The 26,946-nt window shown below is 43.6% G+C and overlaps 1 protein-coding gene across 4 annotated transcripts; it reads right to left on the reverse strand.

The window, feature by feature from the left end:
- Positions 1 to 688: 688 nt before the first annotated feature.
- MSANTD3 (Myb/SANT DNA binding domain containing 3) lies at positions 689 to 25,674 on the reverse strand. 4 transcript variants are annotated; one of them, XM_077965638.1, is made up of 4 exons: positions 25,576 to 25,674; positions 11,703 to 11,786; positions 10,031 to 10,481; positions 689 to 1,879 (listed from the first exon to the last, which is right to left on the reverse strand). In XM_077965638.1, exons 3-4 carry the CDS (start codon positions 10,446 to 10,448, stop codon positions 1,470 to 1,472), a joined length of 828 nt encoding a protein of 275 aa, XP_077821764.1. In that variant the 5' UTR covers positions 10,449 to 10,481; positions 11,703 to 11,786; positions 25,576 to 25,674; the 3' UTR covers positions 689 to 1,469. The 4 variants fall into 4 exon arrangements, with proteins under 4 accessions (XP_077821764.1, XP_077821765.1, XP_014972681.1 ...); XM_077965639.1 differs by having other exon boundaries at positions 25,394 to 25,602; XM_015117195.3 differs by lacking the exon at positions 11,703 to 11,786.
- Positions 25,675 to 26,946: the final 1,272 nt, after the last annotated feature.

The raw sequence follows: 26,946 nt of genomic DNA on the forward strand, positions 1-26,946 counted from the left end.
TCTCCAGCTAATTATGATGTGGGCAGTACCCATCTAAGACTATACAGACCACTCCATAGCCAAGAAGTTGTAAGAGACTCGGAACATTATCTAGCCCAACTCCCTTGTTCTGTGGACAGGAAACACCACACCAAGGGTTAAAAGGAGTTACCCACATTCATACAGCAACTTGAGGGAGAGTTGAGCTTAGAATTCAGGCCCCGATTCCAAGGCCTGTATCACTTATGTGGACTTTGCCACGTATACTCCTCCTTCCCCACCACATGGCCTTGAACTTTCATTGTCAGAAACTGCTGATCTGCCTTGGTACTTAAGTGTCACTTTGCTGCTTCCAACTACTGCTGTCCCCAACTCCCAGGGCTGTTTTTAACAAGAGGCTACAGGAGAAGCTATACTGCAGCTCAGTCAAAATATCCATTTATCAATCCATATTTCCAAATATGTTGGTAATGGATTCTCAAAAGGCCCAATGCTAACTATGTAATGCCAGCTACAAAGCATTACTACTGGCTAGCACCATGAGCATGGCGAGGGAAGGGCCTTTCCTTTGGTAGCTAAAGACTAAAAGCAAGGGCAACCATCAACTCAGTAGTACAAAGCTGGGAGGAAACTACAGAGAGAAGACAAAAAGTGGAGCACAGCTGGGAAGGCAGCACCTTTAAAAAACATACACAGTGTGACTATAAAATTGCAAGTCTTTCTTTTTTTAATAAAACCCACATACCAGAATGTAGAAATCTAAACAAACATTTCTCCCTCAAAGTAGTTACATCCTTAGTTCCAACAGAACTACCATTGTTGGAGAATTATTTAGAAAAGAAAAGGCCTTAAAAGGTGGTTTATGAGCCACATTAGAAAATACCCTTCTAAACACTGGGCTGTTTAAAAACAGAAAATCCATACTCAGAGGATGATACTGAGAAAATTTAAAAAGTGTGGCAGCTCTCATGGAGGTTCCCTGAAGACCTCTAGCAAGTTTGAGCAACAGCATCACCACTGGAGAAACGTGTAGCCTCCCAGGACAGTCACTTTCGACGGGAGGGCATTCATTTGGATAGAAAAGTTCTGCTGTCTGTTTAAAAAGAAACAAAAACAAAAACAAAAACAAAAAAAACAGCCACACTCCTTTATAGTCACACTTGCATTTGATTTAAAAAACAAAAAACAAAAAACAAACAAAAAAAAACAACAACACTCACACGTGGTTCTTGTATGAATTCTAATTAAGAGACATTACATTCAGAATTATAGCACTCATAGTGATAATTTTCAGAAGACTATAACAGCTTCTTTGCCACTTAAGGGGTACAGAGGGTGCAGCTGTTTACCTGAATGAATTCTTAAATAAGTGACTACTACCACTCTAATTTTCCTAGTTGTAGCTCTGTTACAGGTTACTGACCGCAAGTCCATGTTCCAAACATTCTTTGCCAACACAGATTAATTACAAGAGAGCCACCCCCAAAGTCTTAGGGCGAATTGGGAAAGGGCCGGTTAAATGAGGAAACAGGCCATTCCTTGGTAAAAGTTTGTAGTTTTCTTTCCCAATACATCTTCTTTTTATTGAGAACTTCCATTTTTATCCTGTGTTCCTCCTCTGCCATCTCACACTCTCGCTCTATCTGCTGGATTTTGGCCACATGCACCTCATTCATTTGTATCAGTTGCAGTTGTAAGATGGACATTTGTTGATGGTGTTCTTCCTCATGCATCTTTTTTAAAGCACCTTCCTGAGAGGTTTTGCTCCTGTAGTTTTTATTGGCTGTTATTCTGACAGCTGAACACGAGGGTTCAGGTTGAGAGGTCCCCTCACATACTGGAAAATGTATGAACTCTTTCTCATCATCGCACAGTTCTCTATTTGAAACAGCAAATGATTCTGAAAAACAGTAGCAGAAAACATATGTTCAAAGATTTTACAGGCAGAGAAAAAAAACCAATCCTATTTCAAATGACAGGGTCCTTCATTACAGGATGTATCTAAAACCATGTCTGCTTTGGCCTTCATGTCTACAGGCACCCTAGCAACACCTGACTTTTTTAAAACCCACAAATCAAAAGCAATTTTTTCTTAAGAAATAATGACAAGGGGTTTTGTTAGGTTATTTCCTAGAACTTCGAAGTATGGGATCCGTTGTCAGAAACCATGCTTATCAAGAATCGGAGACCTTGTTATGTTGATATTCTAAACTGAAATGTGCCCAACTCTGATGAGCGTAGGACCACAATGCAAGGCCAGTGTGGATCTTCAAAGTAAGTTCTCTATCAGTCTGATCATCCTTTGCCAACTTCTCATTCAGCTATGAACACATATGTGTAATCTTTGCAAGAGTGCTATTGCTGTTTCCTGGTCACAGGTGTTAGCCCTTACCCTGGAGAGCCATCTTGTAAATGCTGTTCCTTGAAAGATGAGCCTACATTCCCTGGCTTAACTCCCTCACAAACATTTTCCCTTTACTCTCCAGCACTGCCATCTGGGGAGTTTTCAATGTCCCTCTTATTCAACCTATCTCTGGTACTTGACTATCCTTGAAATTTCTTTCCTCCATTAGCTTCTGAACCATGACTCGCCTAATTTCTAAGATGCCTTCCTCTCTGATTGCTCCTTCTCAAGTCTTCTTGATGTACAGAGACTCTTGCTGTACTCACCTGTTACCTTTTCATATTCTCCTGGGGGTTCCCATCCGTGGCTCTGTTCTTAATCTACCCTAAGTAAACTCATAACCTGATGCTGACCTTCCTTTCTTGTCTGACTCTTCCAAATGCCCTGTGTACCCTTCACTCCTACCACAAGCTACTCACATCCTTTATAAGGTCATGCTTTTTTTCATAATTCTGTTTCACTGTTCCTTCTGCTTAAAGTTAGGCTATCTGTCCCTCCACTTACTGTAGTCTTGCTTTTTTAACCTCCCCCCAACTCCTACTCATTCAAAACCAATGCCGCTTGCTCTGTGAAACCTCAGGTCTCTCCTTTATATGTACTCTTCTGTTACAGCACTTAACACACACTAGTATTGGCACCATGACATTCTCTTTTTTTAATCCTTGGGTACTAATTACTTTGTTTGGTACACAGTGGATGCCTAGTAAATGTTTATTGGCTGAACCCTTGAATATAAAACGAAGAGTATATGGATGCAAAAGGATACCATGTTTGGTAGGTGCTATGTTTGCCCTGATTTCTTAATAGAGCAGTAACATCAGTGTCAATTAAGGGAGTTGCAATAAAGAAACCACTAACTCCACTAACCCATGGAGTCTTCTAGCTGTGATTCTAAGGCTTTCTTGAGAAGCTTTACATTTCCAATAATGAGAATCTTCTCCTTGGAGAAAAACAATGCCAATTTATTAACAGAGTTGATTACATTATTACGTCCACTCCATTATTCTGGAAGATGAGATGCTGGGAATGCTAACAGCTACTGGGGGAAACCTAATTCATAATACCCTGTTAATAACAGGAAAATGGCTACTGTTTAATTATTCCACTCCAAGAGGTAAAGTAACAACCATAACTAGTCTGTAATTATGATTAAAGAAAAGGTAAAAATCTTACTTCTGGAAGAGAAGGTTGAAAAAAAAAAAAAAAAAAAAACACTTCTGTGCCATTCAGAAATAATGAAAATGTCTCTTGGAAATCTTTCCTGGAGACAGCTCTGGCCTCAAAGACAGCTCTTCCTTCATGCTCCCACTGCCTCCTGGGCCTATCTCTGGCAGAACACTTGTTAAAACTGGCAGTTTACCTCCCTTTTAAGTCTCTGAGAACTTTAAGACAGAGATTGCTTCTGCTCATCCTCATGTAGAACCCGGCACAGGGCCTGGTATAGTGCTGGGCATGTAAGAAATGTGTATGGGATGAATTACCTGCAGTGGGTCACATACCTCCTAACACGCCCAACCACAGAGAGGGAACAGTGCTCTGTGTGGGTATCCAAGGCACAGGACAAAGGAATGGGAGAGCTTAACACTGAGAATAGGGCCCTCAGGTGTGAGCTTCAACTGCAAAGAGCATTACCTCACCTGTTTCCTTTCTAGTTCTGGATCTAGAAAGGAAGACATTCTGGAAAATGTCTTCTTTAAAGACTGGACACATTAGACATTTTGTGGTACCTCTAGTCTCTTTTCTCTTTGATTTCATTCCAGGGGATAGTTCTGGATACTCCTCTGAGTCCTTAAAGTTCATCCCCTAACAATGCTGCTGTCTCACCCAATTTCTTTAATTTCTTCTTCTTCTTCTTCCTCTTTTTTTTTTGGTGAGATGGGGTCTCACTGTGTCACCCAGGCTGGAGTGCAGCGGCGCAATCTCAACTCACTGCAATCTCTGGCTTCCAGGCTCAAGTGACCCTCCTATTTCAGCCTCCAACTAGCTGGGACTACAGGCATGCACCACCAAGCCTGGTTAATTTTTTGCATTTTTTGGTAGAGACGGGGTTTTGCCAGGTTGCCCAGGCTGGTCTCAAACTCCTGAGTTCAAGCGATCTACCCGCCTTGGCTCCCAGAATGCTGGGATTATAGGCGTGAGCCACTGCGCCAGCCTCTTCCAATTTCTAAATGTTCACTTTCATCTCAACAATTCCAGGCTTTAGAGACCTGATGATGACAGTGATGATGATGATGATGATGATGATAGCACCTACTGTTTTTTGAGCAGCTAACCAGGTTCTAGGCTAGTGCTTTACAGCATTACCTCATCTAATCCTTACCCTATGAGGGAGGTATTATTATAGAAAACCAAATATAATATCCAAGGTCACATGGCTAGTTGAAAGAACCAGGATTCTAATCTAAGTCTGTATGACTCTAAAATCCAAACTCAACCACTACAATAATCAGCCTCCCACTCTTCCACTTGCTTAGCTGATCACTTACATATCTTAAAATGCAGCCTCCAAATTGTATCCACTATAAAACCATCTCTTATTAAGAATATGGGTATGTATCATGCATTTCGATCTCTAAATTTCTAGAGCTGTGAACATAAAAAGGCAGTATGTTTGCGTCTGGGAGGAGAAAAATGACTCTTCTTTAACACCATTCTTTTTAGTTTAAATGTGTGCTAACATCCAAATTTTAAAGGAAAAAAAGCCAGGCCTCTTAAGAAGACTCTGGCAGAAGATGGGGCTTTCAACTAAAGAGGCCCGATGGTATAGTTAATTAACTTTCACACACATATTTGCTCCAATGAATAGAAACTACTGTTCAGATGGGAAGAATCCTCTCTTAATTGGAAAAAGACTAGCCTAGGAATGGCACTGTGCTGCAAATACCCACCATGTAATCTCTCTCAGAGGCAAAACAAAGCCACCTGAAGGAGAAAACAACTCAATCTTATGCAAAAAGGGTAGGAAATCCCAACGGCTTTCCTGGGACCAGGAAAGCCAAGGGGATGTTCTTTCACTTGGACAACTGGAGTAAGTTTAATATCAGCAGGAAAAACCTACCATGACAGCAAAAGGATGGGAAGGAAACTATAAACAGGCCAAACCCCAGATACAGGAAATAAGGCTACCTGGGAAAGTGGATAAATAAGATGGGTGGATGCATGTTATGGAGTATAACATATTAACTAAAAGAAAGAAACTAGACTTACACACTGCAATAAATTGATCTTTTTTTTTTTTTTTTTTTTTTTAGACGAAGTCTGGCTCTGGCACCCAGGCTGGAGTGCAGTAGTGTAATACTGGCTCACTGCAATCTCCGCCTCCAGAGTTCAAGCAATTCTCCTGTCTCAGCCTCCCAAGTAGCTGGGATTACAGGTGTGCGCCACCATGCCCGGCTAATTTTTGTAGTTTTAATAAAGATGGGAGTTTTGCCATGTTGGCCACGACGGTCTTGAACTCCTGACCTCTAGTGATCCGTTTGCCTTGGCCTCCCAAAGTGCTGGGATTACAGGCATGAACCACTGTGCCCAGCCTAGGAACTGATCTTAAAAAGACTCTTCTAAGTGAAAAAAGCAGAGAAAATGGTATCTCTAGCACAAATTTAAATCTATATAAATTTAGAATAAATGCACACAAAACACATGTAAAAGAATATGTAAGCATGTTAGAATGATTCAGGTGCAGGAGAAGAAAATGAAAACATGGAATAAAAATGGAGCAAACACCTAACTAACAAAAGAAAGGCTTTTCACAGACCAGCGAGGCTGGTGTGCCATGACTGGAAATGTAATTCAGCCCTCTGGTACCAGAGATCTCACCCCCAAAGATTAGGATTGAACAATAATAATAATGGCATTTATTAAGAAATGTTCACAGTTATCAAGTATCACTTTATAGCATAGAATGTGAAATTAAATATAAATTATCCTAAGACATTTGGGTGCTACTCCAAAGCTTAGTTTTCTTAAATGTATTTGACTTTTGGTTATCCTAGCCTCCCAGCCACTCCTAGCAAATTTTGTTGGCTCCCTTAATTGGTTCTGTACACAGTTTCCCTCAAAATAATGGAAGATAAGTGTCAAAGCCAAATTATCACACATCATAAAATCTGCAGGGTGTAAATTGTTTTAATATATTTAAAGACGAGATATTGGGTTTTTTTGCAAATATTAATATATACCTAAGTGTTATACTTAAATTTTAAGACTAGTGTGTTGGAATACGATGGACATTTTCAGAAAGTCATTGACAAAGCTAAGTATATCCAAGGGACAGTGATCAAGATGACACAGTTGAAACTATCTCATACCAAAAAGTAGTTACAGAGAGGCCTCTAGTGGAATACTATTAGAGTCCATCCTGTTTAACAGTTTTATCATAAATTCCAACAAATTTCTGAGTACCTAATTCTGTAACAGGTACCCTGTAAGGTATTGGAACAGTTCTGTCCAACAGAAATACAATATAAGCTATTTATATATAATTTAAAATATCCTCAGAGTAACATTAGAAAAGTGAAAAAAAAAGATGAAATTTATTTTGGTAACATATTTTTTAATCCAATATATCTAAAATATTATCGTTTCAACATGTAACAATATAAAAATTATTTAATGAGGTTTTTTTACATTTTTTGGTACTAAGTCTTCAAAATGTGGTGTGCGCAATTATAGCACATCCTAATGTGGTCTACCCACATTTCAAGTGCTTATGAGCCTCATGTGGCTTGTGACAACTGTATTAGACAGCACAGTGTTAGAAAGATCACACATACACACATTCCTTATGTCAAATACACAAGATGTAATGAGGGCCATAACTCTAGAGCAGATTTTCCACCTTTTTCCCACCAACACCCAGAAAGGATGACTGACAATTCCAGGCTTCTTTTTCTTTTTTGAAAAAAAATTGAAATGCAAAATGAGTGAAATGAACTCAAAGTTGTTTTACTGTATAGAAAGAGTTCCAGTACCATACCTACTAGTATTAACAGATTACCTTTGGACACACTAGGTTCTCCACCACCGTCCAGATAGGACCTGGACACAGGAGCAAGGAGCATTTGGCTATGCTTTAATAATCACCAGCAAAAAGGGGAGTCCCCAGCGTCATCTATATACAAACATCCAATTTAAAATAAATCCCTTTATACTTGAGTCACTATTAAACGTCACTACAAGGAAAACACTGAGAATGTACCTTTATTCCCTTCTGCTGAAAATTTATACATTATGTTTATGAGTAAATGAATTACATCATTTCTTCCAAAAAGAAAGAGAAAAAAATTTGTGGGATGAACTTTCCTAGATCCCACCCCAGAATTTGAAAATGGGGAAATAAGACTGTCCAGGCCCCCTAAGAATAACCCTATGAAATCAATATACAATAATCTGGATCACAGGTTTGCAAAATGAACAGAAAGCAGCTCACACCAGCATGGTCCTCAGCAGTATCTCCCAGGGAACATATGCAATATAAAGAGCAGCCCTGCTGATCCATTCCCTCCTCCCCCAGCACACTCCTCCACAGCCTCACAGAAGCTAAATGGCTCTGAAGCCAGCAAGATGGAGAGGAACAGAGAGTAACTGGCTAAAGCTATAAACATCTCCAAAACAAGGACACCATTAATTAGCAGTGAGAGTCCATGCATGACAGAAGCAGCAATGAGGAGGCATAAGAAAGAGAGCTGACAGTGCCCCCATAAACTGTCTGCTAGGAGGTACCCTGGCTTGGGAACTCAGGGATCAAAACCCAGACACAAGGTTCCTACACTGGAAATCGATGCATGAAGTTCATAACATAAACCACTACGGTTACCCAACTGGCTTCCTGGACTTAACCTTGGTCAAATGATCAGTAAGCAAACTTTTGATCACAATTTGCTTCTCCAGGATCGTCTGCCTACAGGACAGAAAAAAAGGTGCTAATCAAAAACATGTATTTGATTCACTTGGCAATTATCTTTTCCACTCTACACAGATAACATGCCTGGCTTTGGACTGCTTCTTGTTACTCTTAATTAACAGGAGCCAGTCCCTCAGAGCTCAGTCTACTCTGGAGACACCGACAAGTGAATTTCCCATCCTGCAAGCTGAGAACCAGACTATCCTGGGGAAGTGCTTGCTGGGTCCCTGACGCACCTTATGAACAACCCTCTGTCCCCCACCAGGAAACATCCTCTGCTTCAATGTCTGTTTTCAGAAAACTGCAGTAAATTTTTATATAAACTGGCCACTTCCTGTCTGAAAAGAAGCAGGAATTGCTGGAAATTTATCTGTGTGCATTTCCACCCTCCCCTTGCCTAGAGACATTTCAATAGTCCCTTAATTCCAACCTTCTGAAGCCATGACACACTATCACTGCATCCTTCATTGTATGACAGTGATTTTTTCCTTAAGAATTATGTATGACGTATTTTTTTCTTTTTAATGGAAGTATATTAAACTTAAAAGTTAATTTTTGGGGGAGTTTTTCAAGATCCCTGGGGTGCCACAAACCAAAACTGTGGATCACAATAGTATAATGGCTAAAAATGCTGGTTTTTAATCTGGGTGAATGCTAAAGCGGGCGTTCATCATATTAGTCTCCGTACTTTTTTTAAAGTTTGAAATTTTTTTTTTTTTTTGACACAGAGTTTTGCTCTTGTTGCCTAGGCTAGAGTGCAATAGCACTATCTTGGCTCACCACAACCTCTGCCTCCCAGGTTCAAGCGATTCTCCTGCCTCAGCCTCCCAAGTAGCTGGGATTACAGGCATGCGCCACCATGCTCAGCTAATTTTGTATTTTTAGTAGAGACGGGGTTTCTCCATGTTGGTCAAGCTGGTCTCAAACTCCCAACCTCAGGTGATCCGCCTGCCTCAGACTCCCAAAGTGCTGGGATTACAGGCGTGAGCCTCAGCACCCAGCCAGTTGGCTCTTTTAATATGGCCTTTTGAGTGGCCTACTGCAATGCTTTGCAAATAATAAGGACCTCCAAAAATATTTTTTGAAAAAAGTGAAATGGAGTGGATGAATATAAATCTTCATAAAATTCTCTTTAACATATTTGAGATAGGTTGATAGGCAACTGCAGCACCTCACGAATGAGAACTCCATTAATGCAGTTCCTTATTTTTCTTTATGTTTAAGTAATAATAAAGTCTCGAAGAGAGTTAGCACAATGATGTAAACAAGTACTTTTGTTTTTAGATACTTTTTTTTTTTTTGAGACAGGGTCTCTCTCTGTCACCCAGGCTGGAGTGCAGTGGTGCAGTTCACTGCAGCCTCCACCTCCCAGGCTCAAGTGATCCTGCAGTCTCAGCCTCCCAAGTATCTGGAATTACAGGTGCACGCTACCACACCCGGCTAATTTTTTCTATTTTTTGTAGAAATGGGGGTCTCACTTTGTTGCCCAGGGTGGTCTCAAATTCCTGGGCTCAAGCCATCCTCCTGCCTCAGCCTCCCAAAGTGCTGGGATTACAGGCGTGCCACTGCGCCCACCTCTATATGACTTTGAATGTCCTATATAATCCTGAGATCTTGAATTAGGAAAAACGAGTTTGATACAAAAGTTTCATTTTCAGAAGTTCCCTCAAAATGGAGGATTTTAAAATTAAAATGTCAAACAGGTACCCAGTGAGAGCGTGCACACTGGCATCAGGAACCGATACCTTGGGCCGAGGCGTCGGGGTGGTATTCGGGCTCCTCCTCCGGGGGGCTCTGCAGGAAGTAGAGCTGCTCCGGCAGCATGCTGGCGATCTTCTCCTTCCCTAGGACGTGGGTACTCAGGAGAGGGCTGACGCTCCGTTTCACTTTCTCTCTCCTTTCATGGGCCATAATTTTTTTGGTCCGAGCCTTGATGTTCTCCCAGCACTTCTTCAGCTGTTTGAAATCCCGCAGGGACACGCTGGGCTGAGAGTTGTATTCGTGGGCCAGCGCCTGCCAGGTACGCTGCTTAAGGGCAATAGTTCGCGCATCGCTTTTCTTACATTCCAGCACATATTTATACTTTTCTACTAAAGCCAGCAGGATGCTCTTTTCCAATTCTGAGAAGTATTTGGCAGGCTTTATAATTTCGTTGTTTTGCATTTTCCACTATATTTCTCCTGGCCGCTAGCTATCCTGTAAAAGGAAGTTTGAAGCAATGATTACCAACTCCAGCAAAAACAATGCCTACGAATCACTGAAGCTTAATTCCTGACTTGATTCCCTTGTCTGAAATACAGTACTTTCTTTTTCATTCATGTTGAATTATGATATTCAGGACTCTGGAGAATATTTAGAAATGTACTAGGAATGGGGTTTTACTTCAAACTGGATTGCTAGCTATACTGTGACTATCTGGTATATAACAGCAAAAAAAGAAAAGTTGAACTTTTTTTTTTTTTTTTTGAAATGGAGTCTCACTCTTGTTGCCCAGGCTGGAGTGCAGTGGCACGATCTGAGCTCACAGCAACCTCCACCTCCTGGGTTCAGGCAATTCTCCTGCCTCAGCCTCCCGAATAGCTGGGATTACAGGCACCTGTCACCACGCCCAGCTAATTTTTTTTTTTTTTTTTTTTGTAGTTTTGGTAGAGACAGGGTTTCACCATGTTGGCCAGGCTGGTCTCGAACTCCTGACCCTAAGTGATCTGCCTGCCTCGGCCTCCCAAAGTGCTGGGATTACAGGCGTGAGCCACCGTGCCCGGTCTAGACTCTGATTTCTTAATTGAGTTTTCTTTCATGTTAGGCAACTGATTTTTCCCCCAAATCATGTTAGCCAGTTTTAGAACTAAACAGCTTTCTAAAAGTTTTGTTACAGCTGAGGACAAGAGAAGCCACCATGTAATCAAATATATAATATGATGTGGGAGGCCGAGGCCAGCGAATCACGAGCTCAGGAGTTCGAGACCAGCCTGACCAACCTGGTGAAACCCCATCTCTACTAAAAATACAAAAATTAGCTGGACGTGGTAGCGTGTGCCTGTAATTCCAGCTACTCAGGAGGCTGAGGCAGGAGAATTGCTTGAACCTGGGAGGTGGAGGTTGCAGTGAGCCGAGATCATGCCATTGCAATCCAGCCTGGGCAACAGAGTGAGACTCCATCTCAAAAAAAAAAAACCATATATATATATATATATATATATACACACACATATGATGTACAGCCAGGCACGGTGGCTCACACCTGTAATCCCAGCCCTTTGGGAGGCTGAGGCAGGTAGACTGCTTGAGCCCAGGAGTTCGAGACTAGCATGGGCAACATGGCAAAACCCTGTCTCTACAAAAAAAAAAAAAAGAAAGAAAGAAAGAAAGAAAAAGTAAAAGAAGAAAAAAAAATTAGCCAGGTGTGGTGGTACGCACCTGTAATTCCAGAGCCCAGGAGGTCGAGGCTACAGTGAGCCATGTTCATACCACTGCACTCCAGCCTGGATGACAAAGGAGACACTGTCTCAAAAAAAAAAAAAAAAATTGATGTTTTCGTCACTCTGTGGCATATACCTGAAGAAATGGCAACCTCAGTTTTTTCATCTTTAAAATGAGGGGTTGGAGTCTGTGATCCTTCAGGTATGAGGGCTGCTTTTTAAAATCCTAAGTAAACAATGTATGTAATTTCAGATGTGAAAGGGCCTAGGCACTTAAGAGACTGAGTTCAATGTTCCTCTTTACATTCCTCAAGTCTCTTTCCAGCTGAGAGAAGTAAGGGTCAGAAAGGTGAAGTGGATTGCACAAGATCACAAAGATGGTGACATGGAAAGTCCAGAACTTGGACTGCCCTAGGAGTCTAGTATTCTTAGAATCATTCCACAACTGTCTCTCAGCCTCTTGCCTTGGGTCACTCCAAATGATTAAACCATGATTCCCATAAGTCACCTTGTCATCCTCCACTGTGCTGAGTCAGCATGTTTCACACAACAGGTGCTTAGTGAATGTCTTATTCCAGTGAAGTGTATGAAACCTATGTGTGTTTTAGGACCACACACTTTCCCCACATCTTTTAATCACAGAAAGCTTCTTATAAAATTAACCTCTCAAATATGTTACGGCAAAAATGTAGCTAAGCAACACTGACTGCGGCAATAAAGAAAGCATTATCATTCCCCTTGTTGGAAAGGGCCAACGTATTCCCAGTCCTTCTTACATTCTCCAAGCCTCTGATTTCTCAGAGTAATAGGCATGCATCAAGATACTAATGAGGCAGTCCATTTAAAACTGACCAATCACATCAAAAAATTAGAACTGCACAGGCGTGGTGGCTCACGCCTGTAATCCCAACACTTTGGGAGGCCGAGGCGGGCGGATCACAAAGTCAGGAGATCGCAACCATCCTGGCTAACACAGTGAAACCCTGTCTCTACTAAAACTACAAAAAAAAAAAAAAAAAAAAAAAAACTAGCCAGGCGTGGTGGCGGGCGCCTGTAGTCCCAGCTATTCGGGAGGCAGGAGAATTGCTCGACCCTGGGAGGCAAGAGCTTGCAGTGAGCCGAGATCGTGCCGCTGCACTCCAGCCTGGGCGACAGAGCAAGACTCCATCTCAAAAAAAAAAAAAAAGAAAGAAAATTAGGAACCATCTTGAAAAGAGTCCCACTAGCCGAAAATGGAATAATTTGAAATCAAAGGTCATAGGTACACAAGGATTCATTAAGTTATTTTCTCAACCTTTGTTATGTTTTTAAATTCCATAATAAAAAATTAGGCGGGGGAGGCTGTGACTTTTAAGTTTACGGTGCATTAATTTTAAATCACATTATTTCAAGCCAGCTACTCACACACTATGCCTGGGAAGGAGTTTCTGTAGTTGTGAATGCCTGAAATCTGTTTGACTGAGGCTGGAGAGGACTGGGCCGGATCAGAGACCCTTCAAATTGAGGCCAAGGAGTGTGGGCTTTACATGAGGGTGACAGAACCTGATCAGGGTCTCTCACTATGCACTGCCTCATCCTAGTTGTTATTAATAGAATGAAGTATGAGGGTAATCTGTGTCTCCAAATGCCAGGTACCCTGCTCTACATTCATACTGGACGCATCAGGTATCAGACACTGGGCGGTTCAGACACATGTCAAAGATGGTTTGGCCCTCAGATCCTGAGCAAAGCTAAATAAGTGGACATTTATCTTTGGGGATGTGTCCCTATAATGCTAATTTCCCATGCTCGTGTTTTGATCATGTTGCTCTAATATCCATACAATGATACCCAACCCAGGCTCTTTCTTCCTCAAAGGTCCCAAATTAATTTTTTACCTTCACCCATACTTTTATTCCCTATAAATCAATGTTCCCCAAACTGAAATTTATTAACATACACCCTGTACAATATCTCTCTTCTGTAGTATCTCTATCTGCCAACATGTCTATGTCCAGCTTTACTTTCTGTAGTTTTTGTTATGAAATCAACAGGTACACAGCCTGTTCTTAAATTACACAGCTTACACAGTGGATTCTGATCCAATTCCCCATCCTCAATCCCTCTGCTCCAGGAGATGTCAATATGCCAACTTTCCCCACTCCTAAGAATTGCTGCTGTAAGGATTAAGAACTCTGATTCACAAATGAAAAAAGGATTACTACCTATTTTGTTGTTGTATGTAATGCTATTTTACATATACATTATACATGTGTATACACACACATACTTTCTGAATAAATCTCTTTTTTCTACTTTATTTCTTCAAGATAAATTCCTAGGACTGTTGCACCAAAAGATAAAAACACTTAAGACTTCTGTTACATCCCCAAATTGTCCTTGTAAAATGTTGCACCAATTACATTTGTATTAATGGCACATAAGCATGTCCATTTCCCTATTTCGTTTTTTTATTCTGTGCCAACTGTGGAGGTAAAAAAGTCACTTCATTGATTAATGATATATGAATTTCAGTTCTGAGGTAAGTAAGCCACATTCTCAACAAAGGTCTTGTGATCCTTAGTGGGACTGAAATTACATGGAATTAATTCCAAGCAATTTCACTTTTCCTCAAGATGTGTGCAGCACCTCTAGCTGCAACTAGGTGGTGGTGGACTTGTGGGGAGTCTAAATTTCACAAAGTTTCTTGCCTTATATGTGGCCAGTTGTGTCTCAGAGTAATAATGATAGCAATAATAGCAGATAACTTTTATTGAGCCTGTATTGTAGGTGTAACAAATGTTTAATATGCACAATATCATTTAACCCTCCCAAAAATAGCCTCTGAGAGCTATATATTGTATATACATGTGTAATATGTATATATACTATATATATGTATATACATGTATATGTATGTATACTATATATGTATATACATGTGCATTATATACATGTACATTACATATATACAATGTACATGTATATATTTCTCCTGATACTTAATATATATACATGCATATATATATATAAAGTGTCAGCAGAAATTATACGACTGCTCTCAAAAGCAAATACTCAGAATTACCAACACCTGGGGACCATTAATAGCCTATTAACTAAACTGTTATTTAATCACTAGTTAAGTAAATCCAAAGTTACCAATTTACTTTGCTTAATTTCGTAGAACAGCAGGCCTCCTTGGGCCTTGTGGTTCATTCTGCCTAGCTATAAAGGGATTCTGATACAAGGCAATGTACCCCAAAGGTTCCTTATGGATTTTCAACAGCCTTGTGAAATAGGCTGTTTATCTCCCTTAACCAATTACTATTCCCATTTCCCAGATAAGAAAACTGTGGCTCAGTAACTTACTCTGGTCACACAAATAGTAAGTGGTCTGACTTACTCCAGTGCCCATGCTCCTCTCTGCTCTGCTTAGCTCTCTTGTTTCAGACCTAGTGATAGCCTCTATTCCCCTGCTCAACGCATGGCTATTAACACTCTAATCATCAGCCAGGAAAGGGCCCAGGATAGGGCAATTTAGGTGGAGTGTGTCTCCATCTGTTGGCTGTTCCCCCACTCATCTCCCTCCCTCCATTACCTCCTCCCGATTTCAAACTTAGGGCCCATAATCCTCCCACGTGTACCTTCCTCAGTCTAACCAGAGCTCTGATTTCTGCAGTTGAACCAGTAAGACTGTATGTTTGGGCCAGGCATGTGGGTTCATGCCTGTAATCCCAGCACTTTGGGAGGCCGAGGCAGGTGGATCACCTGAGGTCAGGGGTTCAAGACCAGCCTGGCCAATAAGGTGAAACTCCGTGTCTGCTAAAAATAAAAAAATTAGCCAGGTGTGGTAGCATGCACCTGTAATCCCAGCTACTCAGGAGGCTGAGGCAGGAGAATCACTTAAACCTGGGAGGCGGAGGTTGCAGTGAGCCAAGGTCAAGCCACTGCACTCCAGCCTGGGTAACAGAGTAAGACTCTGTCTCAAAAAAAAAAAAAAAAAAAAAAAAAAGACTGTACGTTTGAAAGGTAACTGTGGAGATCTTTTGGAGCTTTAACATGGTCCATGCCTCAGGGGAATGCTGGCATTACACTTGAGCACATAAACAAACACTTCCCAGAGAGGTCTCTCCAGCAAAGCTTATTAATGCTTATTAATAGAAACTTTGAGGCTAGAAAGGATACTCTTGTTTAAAACTATTCAGCAATGTCCATAATTGGTTATAAATGACAACATAACAAGCCTTCCCTGCTGCATCAGCTTTTATTAGGGATGGACTGGCCTTCCCTGTCCCCCAATTCTGCTCAGGAGCCATTATCTCTTGTGTCTGCTGTTCAGGTAGACAGTATACCATCCATTCTTATGCATGGTTGCAGGGCAACAAGCAGCCCGGTGACCCTCACAAAGTGGGCTCTCAGTAAACATTTTGTAAATGCAGATATTTTGATATAGGCCTAAAACAGCCCACCATGCACACAGTATCATACATGACAAAACAGTACACTAAAGGTTACATTGGCTGGGTAGGGTGGTGCCTGTAGTCCCAGCTTCTTGGGAGGCTGAGGCAGGGTGATCACTTGGGCCCAGGAGTCAGAGGCAATAGTGAGCTATGATTGTGCCTGTCAACAGTCACCCCACTTCAGCCTGGACAACATAGTGAGACCCCATCTCTTAATGGAAAAAAAAAAGCTGCATTAAAGTAGAAATGGTAAAATAAAATAGCAAAATTCAAATGCAATGGAAGTTCCCCTTGGACTAGGCAAAGACCCAGATAGGCCTAAATCAAAAGGCACCATTCCCATACCCATAGAAGAACAAGAAGGAAACAATTAGCACAATTTCCAAAACACTAACATTGACTAAACCAGCAAAATACTGTAATGCATACATTTAATATCCAACTTAAAACAAAAATTCATCTGTTTATGGACTAAATGTCTGTGTCCTCCCAAGATCCATATGTTGAAGCCCTAATTCCCTAGTGGTTGTATTTGGTGACTGGACATCTGAGGAAGCAATTAAGGTTAAATAAGGACATAAGTATGGGGCCCTGGTCCAGTGGGGTTAGTGCCTTGATAAGTAAAGACACCAGGAAGCTGGTGTGCCCCGTTATCCTCAATGGCTTATAAAGAGGAGGTCATGTAAGAACACAGCAAGATGGCACACAGCAAGATGGCCACCACCTACAAGCCATGAGAAGAGACCTCAGGATGAAACCTAACTTGCCAACACCTTGATCTTGGCATTCTCAGCCTCTAGAACTGTGAGAATCCAATTTCTGTTGTTTCAACCACACAATCTGTGGTATTTTATTATGGCAGCCTGAGAAGACTAATGTACCATCTAGTGATTTTTAAGTCCACCAAGGGTGAAACTAAGTCCTAAAGTTTCAGAATGGGTACCATGACTGAAGAGCTGTGGCACTGGAAAATCAGACTTCAGGACATTAATAGACTGCTGATCTTAAAGTGAGGTGAAATCAACCAAGACAGTGGATGCAGAAAACCTGGGCTCAAATCCTGACTTTACCTGTCACCCAACCGTGTGACTTTGGGCAAGTCAATCAACCTCTAATGCTTCATCTGTAAAATGGAGTTACTCCCCCGCTACCCCAGCCCTGCCTCATTCCCTCTGCACAACAGTCCTGCAACGTGAATAAAGAAACACAGACTACAGCTTCAATCAATTTTAGTTCTTTCTACTCTTCCCACCCATATTAAACTGCTTCCAAAAATAGAATAGTGCTGTGTGTGTGTGTGCGCGCATATATATATAGGGTATGTGTGTGTGTGTGTATATATATAGGGTGTGTATGTATATATAGTTATTGGCTCTTTATTTCATACACACACAATTCAACAAATATGTAATGAACTCCTGCCAAAGGCTCAGCACTGTTCTAGAGTATGTGGGAGATACAGGGGCAGGCTGAACCCTCCAGCCTAGAAAGAGCGCTGACATGCACAAACTGACAACTAAAATGAGAGGCACGCTGAAACAGACACCAGAAGAGAGGACAAAGCACCTTGAGTGTGCAGAGGAGGGAAGAGGTTCACTTGCATTCTCATGAATAAGAGGACATTTGAGCTAGATCTTTAAGAATGTATAGGATATGAATGGAGAGAGTTGAAGGAGATCATCAGATAAATAATTGACAAGAAAAGGCCTGGACTCTGATTGGAGACAATGTTATTGGAAAGGAGGAAGTACACACCAAAGACTGTCTCTTTCTTTTTTGAGAGACAGAGTCTAGCTCTATCGCCCAGGCTGGAGTAGAGTGGCACGATCTCAGCTCACTGCAACCTCCGCCTCCCAGGTTCAAACAATTCTCCGGCTTCAGTTTCCCAAGTAGCTAGGATTACAGGCACCCATCACCACACTCAGCTGATTTTTGTATTTTTAAAAAAGATGGGGTTTCACTATATATTGGCCAGGCTGGTCTTGAACTCCTGACCTCAGATGATCCGCCTGCCTCGGCCTCTCAAAGTGTTGGGATTAGGATTACAGGCGTGAGCTACCACACCCAGTCAAAGACTGTTTCAAAGGAAGAAATGAGCAGGATGTATATGTGTCCACAGTAGGGTAGGGGATCAACAGAAAGCAGAGGCAGGGAGGATATACGAGGATTAACCAAACACCTACTCTGTGCGGGCATCAGAGAGAATGGTATTCCTTAAGATCAAGATCACAGACCAATGAGGACATCACAGTCCCATGAAGACATAATGCACATGTATTGTGGGATAGGCTGGTGACAAGGCAGTGTGATAAGCACAGTGACAGAGATGAGCCCAGGCACATATTCCAAAATTGGGGGGATCTAGAACAGGAAACTTAATTCCTACTTGAATAGACTGAAATTAGATGAACTTGAGAACAAAGCAGGGCCACAGCTCGGGAGGGAAAGACTTAAAGAACATATTCAGAAGTGGTGAGTGAACTGAAGGACACGTGGCAGCCCTCCCCACAAGCAAGGCCTGGCAAGTAATGGGCAATCCACTTGCTCTAAAGGTAGAAAGGCTATTTCCTACCCTGGTATCTCGCCTGTCTCCTGACTCAACACCTCAAAAATAACCTTTCTTTTAAACTACAAAGCACATTGGCCAGGTGTGGTGATTCCCATCTGTAATCCCAGAACTTTGGGAGGCTAAGGCAGGAGGATTGCTTGAGCCCAGGGGTTCAAGACCAGCCTAGGCAACAAGGAGAGACCTCTATTGCTATGAAAATGAAAATTAAAAGTATTAGCCGGGCAAGGTGGCCTGTGCCTACAGCCCCAGCTACTAGGGAGGCTAGGAGAGGAGGATCCCTTGAGCCCAGGAGTTTGAGGTTGCAGTGAGATATAATCATGCCACTGCACGCCAGCCAGGGTGACAGAGCAAGACCCTATCTCCAAAAAAAAAAGGTAGTATAATATAGAGGTTAAGGACACGGGCTTGGACCTATGGCCTCAAATCCCAACCCTACCGCTGCTCCTGAGAGTGCAGCTTTAGAAAAAGAAAAAATATAAATAAATTTTAAAGAAGGACCTCAATCTAATCCTCTCACTTTACAGTTGAGGAAACTGAGGCTCAGAGCAAAACAGGGCTTCCCGAGGCCCTAGTTACAGGGGAGGGTCTGAAATCAAGGCTTCTTCGTTTGCTTTCCAACCCCTTTCCCACTTCAGAACCCCCTCACCATCAAGATGCCCTTTTGGCTAGGTACTCTCAAGTCTCCCCAACTGTACCGTTTGAAAACTCCAGGGCACTGCTCTCAACTCTGTCATTCATTTTGTGACATCTGTCTTGGCACGCCTTCTTTACTTGCTGTTAATTCCTCATCTCTAAATTATAAAGCTCAAGGGGGTATTCTCTAAAGTCCTATCCAGTACTGGTCATCTATTACTGCCATTAAAATGATTTTTCTGCAACCTAACTTCCACAGTTCACTGCCAAAGACACATAGTTGGTATTTTCTGATTATTTATGAGGCTGGTGGAGCTACCAGCCAATGAAAGAGCATTACAGCAGAATGAAGTGATCTCAGCACTTTAGATGACCTTGTTATTTTGCTTCAGGCCCATACACAGGTTTAACTATGCAAGTTAAGCAGTTCCAGGTGAAATGGCAAAAGCAGGTGATCTGATCTGTTCACTACAGCTCCTTACAGAGAGCCTGGTGTACATCAAGCACTCAATAAATATTTGTGGAATTAAATGCCATAACCAACCTGCTTACCATTTGCATTTTTTTAAACTAATTATTGCTAGATTTTTGTTTTGTTTTGTTTTGTTTGTTGTTTTTTGAGACGGAGTCTCGCTCTGTCAACCAGGCTGGAGTGCAGTGGTGCCATCTCAGCTCACTGCAAGCTCAGCCTCCCGGGTTCACGCCATTCTCCTGCCTCAGCCTTCCAAGTAGCTGGGACTACAGGAGCCCACCACCACACCGAGCTAATTTTTTTTTTTATTATACTTTAAGTTCTAGGGTACATGTGGATAACGTGCAGGTTTGTTACATATCTATACCTGTGCCATGTTGGCGTGCTGCACCCATCAACTCGTTAGCACCCATCAACTCGTCATTTACATCAGGTATAGCTAATTTTTTTTGTATTTTTAGTAGAGACGGGGTTTCACCGTGTTAGCCAGGATGGTCTCGATCTCCTGATCTCCTGATCTGCCCGCCTTGGCCTCCCAAAGTGCTGGGATTACAGGTGTGAGCCACCGCACCCGGCCGCTAGATGTTTTATTATTTTAAATTTCTCCTCTTACAAAGGATTTATCATAAAATAATCATTTCCTTCTTGCAAATATCATTACAGTTCAAAGGAGGTAGAAATGGCAACGTTTTAAGAGCCTCAATACCACTATGATGCCTTCAGGATTTCATTTTATCCAGAGGTGAGAGTAATCAGACAGTACTCTTACCTGCCTGCACATGTACATACCTGTGTGCCCAAGATGGCCACTCACCCAAGCTCTCTCTGCCTCTCCACCTTCTTTCTTTCCTTTCGAGAGCTTTCCAGTCAAACCTAGCACCGAACTTGCTTTCTCTAATGCGTTCCCTCTCTACCACTTTTCCACCCACTCCAGGCAGCCATGTAACTTGGAAGTGTTTATTTTCATCATCTGTGCCTGAGTGTGACTGTATGCATGCAGAACCAGCCCTGTGTTGAAAGCCAGGACTCCCCCACTTTCCCACCCTCACAGTCCCCTCTATAAACCAGATGAGAGTTCTTAAAAGTCCTAACCCCTTCCTTCCCCTTCTCCACACTCCATCTTAAACCATCCCCACCCACGGCTTCCCTGAAATGCCTTTGGAATCATTATTAAGGTATCTTCCACAGAAAGCAGTGTTGAAAAACAGAAAGTCCCCTTCTGTAGGTGTTCCCACTCCGACCTACTTCTCGTCTACTGAGTACACTCTCCTCCACTCCCACCACTTCAGCTACAACCATCAGCTCTCAATAGGAGAAGGGTACCGAGTATTTTCCTCTTGCAGCACTCAGAATTACTCTGCACTGAGATCTATCCATATCCTGAAGGCTCTCCCTATCTGATGGTGAGCTCTGAGGCATTGAAGTACATTTTATTTGTATCTTTAGCACATGTTAGATTCGCAGTGTTTGTTTAAAAAAAAAAAAAAAGTTGGGAGGGGGGACGCAGGCACAGTGGCTCACACCTGTAATCCCAGCACTTTGGAAGGCAGAGGGGGGAGTACTGCTTGATGCCAGAAGTTTGAGACCAGCCTGGGCAACACAGTGATACTCCATCTCTAAAAATAAAAATTTAAAAACTAGCCAGGCATGATCATCTGTAATCCCAGCTACTTGGAAGGCTGAGGTGGGAGGATCACCTGAGCCCAGGAGTTTGAGGCTGCAGCGAACAATGATTGCACCACTGCACTCCAACCTAGGTAAAAGAGCACAACCCTGTCTCTTTTAAAAAAATAAAATAATAAAATAAAATAAAAAGGCCAGGCATGGTGGCTCACGCCTGTAATCCCAGCACTTTGGGAGGCCGAGGTGGAAGAATCACCTGAGGTCGGGAGTTCGAGACCAGCCTGACCAACATGGAAAAACCCCGTCTCTACTAAAAATACAAAATTAGCCAGGTATGGTGGCATATGCCTGTAATCCCAGCTATTCAGGAGGCTGAGGCAGGAGAATTGCTTGAACCCAGGAGGCAGAGGTTGCGGTGAGCTGAGATCGTGCCACTGCACTCCAGCCTGGGCAACAAGAGCAAAACTCTGTCTCAAAAAAAAAAAAGAAAAAGAAGAAAGTGGCAGTGATGGAAGAACCTCTCTTCCAAGCCTCAAGCTCTCTCCTTAGCATCAAACACATTTCCAATTATCTATCAGCCACCTCTGCACCCCATCATGGGCACCTCAGAAAACTCCAATTCTCCATAGCCAAAAACTAATTATTCCCCTACACCAAAATCTTCTGATTTCTGATGATGTCAGCCACTTCAATTTGGCTTCCCAAACCAGAAACATCAATGTAATCTTCAATCACATGCGACTAATTAACAAGACCTATGGTACATTTTACCCCAACATCTGTTCCCTCCTCTCCCATTCTCACTGCCCATGTCTGTGGTCAGACCTAATCTCTAAAATGGTCTCCCAAACTTCCGGTCTCTCTTCCACACAACTACAGGGATCTTCCTAAAACACAGTGATCAAGCCACAGGCTTCCTTGTAAACCTCAGACGTCTCTCCCACTGCCTAAATGATAAAAGTCTCAACTCCTCACATGGCATTCATGGCCTTTCTGGATCTGGCCCTGATTATAGCACCCTCACCAGCCCCTCATCCTCTCCATGTATTTTTCACCCTAACCAGACCAAACTCAACATGCGGCTTCCTTTGGCTGGAATCCTTCACCCCAAGGCCACCAAGGGCCCATTTTCAATCTTTTTTTGTTTTTGTTTTTTTTGAAACCGAGTCTCGCTCCCAAAGTGCTGGCATTACAGGCATGAGCCACCGCACCCGGCCCATTTTCAATCTTCAAAGCCCAACTCTCATGCAATTTTTGTTAAGCCTTCCTCAATTAATACCCAGTCTGTTATGTTTATTTTCTTTATAATGGCTACCTTCTAAAATGGGGTTGAAGCAGCTTACGAATTACACACACAATTCAACTAGATTTTTTTTTTTTTTTTTTTTTTGAGAGAGATTGAGGAGAGACTATCAGGGCAAAGATAAGACAAAGTCAAAAGAGATCAAAGCTAGGTGGTAAAGGAGCATTCAAAACCTGTGTCATGGCCGGGCGCAGTGGCTCACACTTATAATCCTAACCCCTTGGGAGGCCGAGGTGGGTGGATCACCTGAGGTCAGGAGTTCAAGACCAGCCTGGCCAACATGGTGAAACCCCATCTCTACTAAAACTACAAAAATTAGCTGGGCATGGTGATGGGTGCCTGTAATCTCAGCTACTCGGGAGGCTGAGACAAGAGACTTGCTTGAACCCAAGAGGTGGAGACTGCAGTGAGCTGAGATCATGCCACTGCACTCCAGCCTGGACGACAGAGCGAGACTCTGTCTCAAAAAACAAACAAACAAACAAACAAAAAAACCCCACAAAACAAAAACCTGTGTCATAATGTCTCATACTTATCTTGTTAGATATAGATTGGCCCTGAGTTCCCACTGGCTCAGAATGAGTTACTCTTCTATGAGCTCGCTGCCAGTTGTACATGACTGTACTGTAACACTTCCCATATTTTTTTTTTCAATTTGCTCTTTGCGTCCATCTCCCACACTGGACTGGGAAATTCCTAGGCAATACATAATTTCTGACTCATCGCTGTATCCCCAGAATGTAACATATGACTCAGCACGCGACTGGTGCTCAGCAGACATTTGTTGAATGGATGTTATCACGGACAGGGAAAACGGCACTAGTGCTTGTTGAACTGCACACCAGGTATGTGAAAAAACATTATTTTATCCTCACAAAAAATGTACAAAGCTAAGAAATGGCAGAGCTAGGATTCAAACCCCAAACACTCTATCTCTCCAAAGCAATTGCTCTTCCAACTATGCATGGTGTTCCCTACCTTCACCATCGCTACATACCCACCTACTCTCTGCTTCAATGCCTGGTTAAAAACAAAACAAAACACCCTTCTCCCAGAATTCTTTCCTACTCACTCAGGACAGGAGTACCTGAGTCCAGCCCTTGATCTTCCACAATACGTTAAGTAACAAATCATCACAAACCGGGAGAGGAGAGGGTGCCCCCTTGGTAGCTGAGAACTGAACAGCCTGTTGGGTATTCTGCAGATGGTGGGGTGAAGTCCTCAGCTCCTCCTTCTCCTGCCTTTCCCCATAGGTGCAGTGCCTGGGCCCTTCCTGCCTCACTTCCTTCTTCAGGATCCAAAGCCTTTTTAGTCCTCCCCATTCTAAACTGAAACCCAAAATAATCTCCTCAGGCCCATTACTTCTCTAACCCAATGAATGGTGTTGAAAATGCTCTCCTCCACTATATCAGTGAGACTTTTGTATTTTAAGCATCTCATCAACCATTAGGGCTGGCAAGCATCCCCGTGCCCTGAAACAAGAATTCTGTGAGAAGGGATAATGGCATGTTAGGAGGCCCAACCACCCCACCCTCCATCAATCTGAATATTTTTGTCCTTGCCTGGGAGTAAAAAGAGACATCCTATAACATCCCTCCCCACCTCCTGACCCAGCAGCCTTCGTCCCCCATCCCGGGTCTCCAAGGGAGGGCTGAAATCTGGCCCAGCAATCCTGGTCCAGAATTCTGCAGGGGAGGGATGGTGAACCCTGGTACCTTCCTCTACATCTTCTTCCAGGACTTTAGAATCCTTCTTCTCCCCTCTAGTCCATCCCATGTCTCTCTCTGGCCCCAGACTTCCACAGCCGTCCTCAATCCTAACTCATAAACTATGTTTTTGAATTAGTATTCAGCAATTTCCTTGGAATACAACCATGTTCTCTGACATGCTGAAAGGCACACTCTCTGGCCTTGATATTATCCTACCTCCAGTTTTAAATGTGTGACAAATATATCCCTGCATCCTACAACTACTCTCCTCGATACTGCAGGAACGTCTGTAATCTTAAATGTTATCACACCTAATACCCAATCTCCTGAATCGGAATAGGGAGACTAAATTTTTCACTGTTTAGTACTCCTAAATAAAGATTATTCATGCAATTTACAGTAACTACCTCACAGCGCCAGTGTGATGATTCAATGATAATTCATGCCAACTGTTCAGTACCTTGGGCCTGGTACATAGAAAGTGCTCAAAATTTAGCTGTTATCATTTATATACATTATCTTTCACAATAGCACCTGAGGGTAGATATAATACCACTCCCCCCCGACCCCCGCCTCTAATTTACAGAAACAGTAGCCCCGGCTCCGAGTAAAGGAGCTTTCCCAAGGTCAGTCGAGCAAGGATGTGATGCTTGGCCTTCATCCTGCAAGTGAGGGACCCCTCCCGTTACACTCTGGACGGGCGGGGCACTGGGGGTCTTAAAGGAGCCAAGTATGGAAAAGCGCCGAGCACAGTGATCAGCACACAGTGGGGACGCCGGGATGGGAAGACTGCGGTATTGCGGGTCATCAGGATTCCCCCCAAGGAGCTCCCCCAGCCCGGGAGTCCAGAGCCCACCCCACTCCCTGCCATGGGCGCGCCACTGAGTCCCCCGGAGGCCCGCGCCCCGGGGCTTTGTAGGCAGCAGGCCGGCCCTACTCACCGAGTCCCATCGCAGCGCGCGGAGGCGGCCGCCTGGCGCCCAGCCTGCAAGGCAGGGGTCGCAGCGGCTCGGCCCGAAAACCCGCCATGCCGGCCCCCAGCCCCTGCACGCCCGGCCCGCGCCCCCGACCCGCGCCCCCGCCCCCGCCCCGCTGCTGCCCGCCCGGAAGGGGAGCCCCCTACCTGCAGCGGCGGCGCGGCGGCCGCGGCGACCGGGGGAGGGGCCGGCGAGGCGCGAGCGCGGGCGGCCTGGGCTCCTCTGGCAAGCAGGGCGGCCAGGAGGGCCGCGGGCTCCCGAGCGCCGGGCGGCGGCGGCGCGCCCCCGGCCGGCCAGGCCCCGCCGCGCGCGCCGCGGCCACAAAGCCCGGACGCCGCCGCCCCCTCGCGGACCGCCCGCCGCTTGCCGGTCCGTAGGCGCCGCCGAGGACAGCGGGAGCGCGGCCCCGCGCCAGTCCCCACTTCCCCGAGCTGCGGCCGCCGGCCTCCCGGGGACTGGGGCGGGGCGCGGGGTGCCCCCCGCCCACCTGCCCGTCCGCACCGACCCCGCTCCTGACATCCTCGGGCTGAAGTCCCCGTACTGATTTAGTTGCCTTTTCCCCCCACCTTTGCAGAGGCGCTCCTGAAGGGGCCCGAAAAACTGTTTTATTTCTATTAACAACAGAAGAATACATTTGTCACACGGGATTCGGCGGCCATGGGCACGAGTTAGTTCAGTCCAGGTCCCTCGACTGAAATAGGCCCTTTTCTTTTAGGGCTCCTTGATACTTGGGACAGCCAATCTCCCTATGCTGAGTTTATCACAGACTTCTGTTAATTTGCGGAATGTGCCTCCCCCAGGACAGCGACTGTGCTCACTGGAGCCCAGGACCTCTCTTGGACACTGTGCTGACTCAGTTGGAATTAATGCGTGTGTAAATGCATGCACAACGGCTCAAACTGTCGGAACAAGCCACCCTTTGCCCCTTCCGCAAACAGAGTTGGCTGAATGTTTCTTTTGCCCTGGATCCATTGGGAAGATTCCAAGCCCAGAGAAAGGCAGAGAGGGCTTTTTAACTTTTTTTTTTTTTTTTTTTTTTTTTGAGGTGAAATTCACAAGACATAAACCATTTAAAAGCGAACGATTCAGTGGCATTTATTACATTCATAATGTTGAGCAACCACTACTTCTATCTAGTTCTGAAACATGGATCACTCCATTAAGCAGTAATTCCCCAGTCCCTCCTTCCTCCAGACCCTGGCAACCACTCAGCTATTTTCTGTCTCTGTGAGTTTACTTTTTCTGGATATTTCATATAAATGGAACCATACAATATGCGGCCTTTTGTGTCGTTTCTTTGACTTAGCCTGTATTTAAGATTCACCCATGTTGAGGCGTGCATCAGTACTTCATTCGTTTTTATGACTGATTAATATCCCATTGTATGTGTATATTACAATTTGTTTATTCATTCATCCCTTGATAGATATTTGGGTTATTTCCACCTTTTGGCCATTGTGAATAGTGCTGCTCTGAACATGCCTGTACACATATTTCAGTACCTGTTCCCAGTTCTT

The sequence above is a fragment of the Macaca mulatta genome, chromosome 15, assembly GCF_049350105.2.
Source record: "Macaca mulatta isolate MMU2019108-1 chromosome 15, T2T-MMU8v2.0, whole genome shotgun sequence".
Classification (NCBI taxonomy): Eukaryota; Metazoa; Chordata; class Mammalia; order Primates; family Cercopithecidae; genus Macaca; species Macaca mulatta.

What these genes read in the sequence shown, in the direction of transcription:
- MSANTD3 (XM_015117195.3), bottom strand. Translation starts at nt 10,448, where the DNA reads ATGCAAAACAACGAAATTATAAAGCCTGCCAAATACTTCTCAGAATTG. An exon ending in CCCCGACGCCTCGGCCCAAG is followed by an intron (nt 1,880 to 10,030) that starts GTATCGGTTCCT and finishes ACTGTTTTTCAG; the next exon opens with AATCATTTGCTGTTTCAAAT.